The sequence below is a fragment of the Puntigrus tetrazona genome, chromosome 25 (genome assembly GCF_018831695.1).
Source record: "Puntigrus tetrazona isolate hp1 chromosome 25, ASM1883169v1, whole genome shotgun sequence".
NCBI classification, from domain to species: Eukaryota; Metazoa; Chordata; class Actinopteri; order Cypriniformes; family Cyprinidae; genus Puntigrus; species Puntigrus tetrazona.
Genome location: NC_056723.1, coordinates 567,585 through 572,584, shown reverse-complemented (window position 1 = coordinate 572,584; position 5,000 = coordinate 567,585). Strand labels below are relative to the sequence as shown.

At 46.7% G+C, this 5,000-nt stretch overlaps 1 protein-coding gene across 1 annotated transcript in view; it reads right to left on the bottom strand.

The window, feature by feature from the left end:
- nell2a (neural EGFL like 2a) overlaps positions 1-5,000 on the bottom strand; it is an 88,242-nt gene that overhangs the window by 48,462 nt on the left and 34,780 nt on the right. Inside the window, exons 10-12 of the mRNA XM_043228453.1 lie at positions 4,908-5,000; positions 3,247-3,352; positions 29-157 (exon numbers count right to left, since the gene is read on the bottom strand). The exon at positions 4,908-5,000 is cut by the window's right edge and continues 2 nt beyond it. Of these exons, the coding sequence (XP_043084388.1) occupies positions 29-157; positions 3,247-3,352; positions 4,908-5,000 (328 nt within the window). The remainder of the gene's footprint in view (positions 1-28; positions 158-3,246; positions 3,353-4,907) is intronic.

Here is a 5,000-nt window from a genome sequence, read left to right as displayed (position 1 = left end):
TGCTAATGCGGCGTTGATTGACGCTCACCTTCGCAGTAAGCGCTGTCCTCGCGCAGCGGCCGGAAGCCGTTCTTACAGCTGCAGCTGGAGCCGGCGTCTAAGTTCACGCAGGCCGAGTTCTCCGCGCAGATGTTCTCCTCGCCGCAGAAGTCGTGACCTTTGACCCCAGACAGAGCAGAGTTGGGTTCGAGCTCAAACTCCACAGCGACACTTTTCACAAAACTGTGGCGATGGCTTTAACGCTCACGTGTGTGTGTGTATTTAAGAAAAACATGGTATGTTTATATATTAAAGATATTTTATAGAACAGAAATTATGTTCATGTTAATACTAGTGCGTTAAAACGATTAATCGCGATTAATCGCATCAAATATAAAATAAAAATAAAAGTATTTTTATGTAAATATAAATACGCACGGGTGTTTCGAAAGCATTTACACGTAAATACATATTTACATGTCGTAATTAGTAATTAAAAAAATAATGATGCAACTCTATTATTAAAAAAATTATTGTCACGTTCTCCGGACTTTTGTTATTGTTTCTGTCTCGTGCGTGTGCTCTCTGTGCCCTGCCTTCCCTCCATGTTAATTATTTAATTGTCTGCAGCTGTGTATAGTTAATTTAGTCATTTACCCTGTGTATTTAAGTCCTGTGTTTTCAGTTCCGTTTGTCCGATCGTCAATGTCCCTACGTGGTTTTTGTCCTGCCTGTCTGTTCTGCCTGCCTTTTGTATATTTATTTTTGCCTGTTGGGATTAAATCCGTTCAAGTTTATTTCGAGTCGTGTGCTTAGTCTCGCAAAAGCGCAAACGTGACAGTACGATCGGACCTTAAAAATTAGCGGCGTATTTTCCCCTTTTTTTTTTTTTTGTTTGTCATGGATTCCCCTTACGACAACCCCAACTTCCTCATCCTCCTGCTGGAGCAGGAGGATCGCTCTCTCGAGGGTTATACGAAGGACTGCTCACTTTATTACCGAGGACTCGACAACTCCCCACGAGTGAAGCTGTCCGGGAACGGCCCTCGAGAGAGCATCGCCGCTTACATCGAGTGGGTGCTGGTGTCCTGCGAATCGTCAATGACGGGACCCTCGCCGAGGAGAGCGACAGAGCCGTGGAGCTCCACCGGACCCGAGCCGACTGCGACAGACCAGGTGCGTGAGCCGGCAACAGAGCTCGCCGCGGTGGAGTCAGCCGACTGAAAGGAGAGCGAGGAGTGGAGCTCCGCCCACTGCACATCGGCTGAGGATGATCATCCACCTGGGGCTGCTGGATCTGCAAGAGGAGCTGGACGATGTGGACTTGCACCTCCCCTGTATCCTGAGTTCCTGTTCCCGTTCAGCAATCCCGTAAGCCCGCTGGTTCCGTCCAGCCGTCCTGTAAGCCCGCTGGTTCCGCCCAGCCGTCTTGTATGCCTGCCTCAAGAGCGCACCCTAGAGACTATTTCCCGTGCGCTCCCTCCAGTGCCCGCGCCACGTGCGCTTCCAGTTTTCCCACCCTCCCACACTGGTCATACCACGTCAATGGATCCCAGCAGCCCCTGCGCTCATCCTCAGCTCACCAACTGGAGCTCGCCACGGGTCTGCCGGTCCCCATCGCCGACGAGGGTGAAGGATCCCTTGCCTCGCCGTCCTGCCTCCGAGTCCCAGACTCCATATCGGCTCGTAGACCCGTCAGCTCCCCCTGGGCTCCTAGCTCCCTCCTCTCCACCGTGGTCCGTCAGTCCACCAGCTCCACCAGGCTCCATCGTCCCTCCGGCTCCGCCTTGGTCTGTCGTCGACCATCCGTCGCCTCGGGATTCCTCTCCTCCGGCTTCGCCTCGTCCCTCCATCCCACCGGCTCAGTCAGGCTCCTCCTTCCCTCCGACTTCACCTCAGTCCTCCGTCGCTCTGGCTCCGCTGCGTCCTTCCTGTCCCCCGTCTCCACATCAGTCGCCGAAGCCTGCGGTGTCGCCTTGGACCTCCAGCGCCTCTGCGTCACCCTGGCTCTCCGGCTCTCCGCCTCAGTCTCCTCCACCACCTGCTCCGCCGCCGTCGGTCGGCCCCATGGAGTCGATGGCTGTTCCTCCTCCCTGGCTCCTCCCTCCGTCTGTTCCTCCCTGGACTCCTGTCTGTCTGCCCCCTCCTGGGGGCCGTCCTCCACCGGAACCTCCTCCCAAGATCCTGTATCCCCAGTTCCCAGTCATTTTGTTTTTGTTGATGTCACTCTTTAGGTGCGAGGACCCCCCTCCCGGGAAGGGGGGGGGGTAATGTCACGTTCTCCAGACTTTTGTTATTGTTTCTGTCTCGTGCCGTGTGCTCTCTGTGCCCTGCCTTCCCTCCATGTTAATTATTTAATTGTCTGCAGCTGTGTATAGTTAATTTAGTCATTTACCCTGTGTATTTAAGTCCTGTGTTTTCAGTTCCGTTTGTCCGATCGTCAATGTCCCTACGTGGTTTTTGTCCTGCCTGTCTGTTCTGCCTGCCGTTTGTATATTTATTTTTGCCTGTTGGGATTAAATCCGTTCAAGTTTATTTCGAGTCGTGTGCTTAGTCTCGCGAAAGCGCAAACGTGACAATTATAGAGTTGCATCAGTTTAAAGTAACTAATTACCAAGTAACTATTGCATGATTTAAAAAATAATTAATAAAATTTGAATGGCAAACCCAGTGCCCCTAATATTAAATGTTAAATTAATGAAATAGTCGCTAAATATAATTATTATAAAATATTTTACATTCACCTACACTATTTATCTACCAACATTATTATTATATTTTAGCATTATATGATGATAGAACAAATACTTTTATTTTGGATGCGATTACTTGTTTGAAAGCACTAGTGTTGACATGTAGATATTTAAATATAAATATGTATTAAATATATTTAATACATAATCCTAATACGGACATGTGTATATCTACCCATTCATATAATATGTAAATATGCAAATGTGATTAATTGTGATTTAATCAACTGACAGCACTAAATACTCTACTTTGTAGAGTCAATAAATATGAAATAAATGTAAAACGAGTGTGTTTCTTCTGCAGTGTGTATGAGAGGGACTGCTCTTATCAGTCTCTCTGGTTTTTTTCTCTTCATTGAACATCGTGAATACACTACGGTGGAGTTTTTCTTCTGCTGATTGTGCAAATGGGAATGGGAATTTTTTCGAGAAACCCAGAAATGTGATAAAGGTCCACAGTATGTATTGTAACGATAAGTAGCTTTTCTTTTGGGGATGAAGATGTGCTCCGTACCTCTGCAGACCCTGCAGCATCTGTCGGTCAGTGTGATCTGATCAGATTCAGGGCAGGAAAGCTGCGGACAGTCTTCAGAGCTCACAACTCTGTGCATCGTACGATCCTGACCACAAAACAAAACACAGACTGTTTGTCATTCACCCTAACAAACTGATACGGCTAGTTCTGAATGGTTGCTAGGGTACACTGGGTGATCGCTAGGGTGTTGCGAAGTGGTTGCTAGGCTGTTTTAGGTGATTGCTAAGCATTAACTTGGGTAATCTGCTAGTCCGTTGCTAGAGTACTTTGGGGGAGTTTCTAGTGTGTTGCTATTTAGTTGCTATGCTGTATTATGTGGTTGCTAAGCAGTTACTAGGGTACTCCTGGTGTTCTGGGTGGTTGTTAAGCATTTACTAGGGTATGCTATTTGGTTGCTAGCGTTTTTAGGAGGTTGCTAAGCAGTTACAAGGGTGTAATGGGTGGTTGTTAGTGTACTGTGGGTGGTCTCTATGGTACTCTGGATGATTTCTAGGATACGCTGGTTGCTAGGTTATTTTTAGGTGGTTGTTATGCACTGGTGGTTGCTCAGATACATTGTGTGGTTGCTAATGTGTTGGTAGGAGGTTGCTAGGAATTTACTTGGGTACTCCGGGTGATTGCTAGGGTGTTGCTAGGTGTTTGCTCGACTATTTTAGGTGATTGCTAAGTATTTACTAGGGTGCTCTGTTAGGCAGTTGCAAAGGTGTTGCTATGCAGTTGCTGTATTGTTTTGAGTGGTTGCCACGATACTCTAGGTGAATGCTAAGGTGCACTGTGTGGTTTCTAGGATGTATTCTGTGGTCGCTAAGCATTTAGTAGGGTAGCCTGATGTTAGGCTGATCTTGGTGGTTGTTAGGCAGTTGCTACGGTACACTGTTTGGTTGCTAGGGTGTTGTAGATAATTGCTGTGTAGTTTCTAGGGTGATTGCTCAGATACTGTGTGTGGTTTCTAAGGTGTGGTAGGCGGTTGCTAGGGTGTGGTAAATAATTGCTGTGTAGTTTCTAACAGTGATTGCTCAGATACTGTGTGTGGTTTCTAAGGTGTTGGTAGGTGGTTGCTAGGGTGTGGTAGATAATTGATGTGTAGTCTCTAGGGTGATTGCTCAGATACAGTGTGTGGTTTCTAAGGTGTGGTAGGCGGTTTTTAGGGTGTGGTAGATAATTGATGTGTAGTCTCTAGGGTGATTGCTCAGATACAGTGTGTGGTTTCTAAGGTGTGGTAGGCGGTTGCTAGGGTGTGGTAGATAATTGCTGTGTAGTTTCTAGGGTGATTGCTCAGATACAGTGTGTGGTTTCTAAGGTGTTGGTTGCTAGGGTGTTTTTGGTGGTTGCTAGGAATTGGCTAGGTTACTCTGTGTAGTTCCAAGCCGATTGTGAGAGGGGTTTTGGGCAGTTGCTAGGCGGTTGCTAGGGTATTCTGTGTGTGTGCTAGAGTTTTTTTAGGTAGACAGGATAGGAAGTTGCATATACTACACTACTTTTCTATATTTAAATACTATATACATACTTTGATTCTTGTAACTGTAAATAAAATATAAATACAATTTTATGTATATTGTACTTTTGAATCCTGCTAAATGTAACTGTAAACACTTGAATGAAATATGTAAATACACTGGAGAGTTTGGAGAGCTCCGTACCCTGCATTCAAACAGCTGGCAGAGTCCCGCGGTGGGATGATGAACAGCACAGCGTTGTCCTTCCACCAGCGTCTGCTCCGAAAACAAGCACAT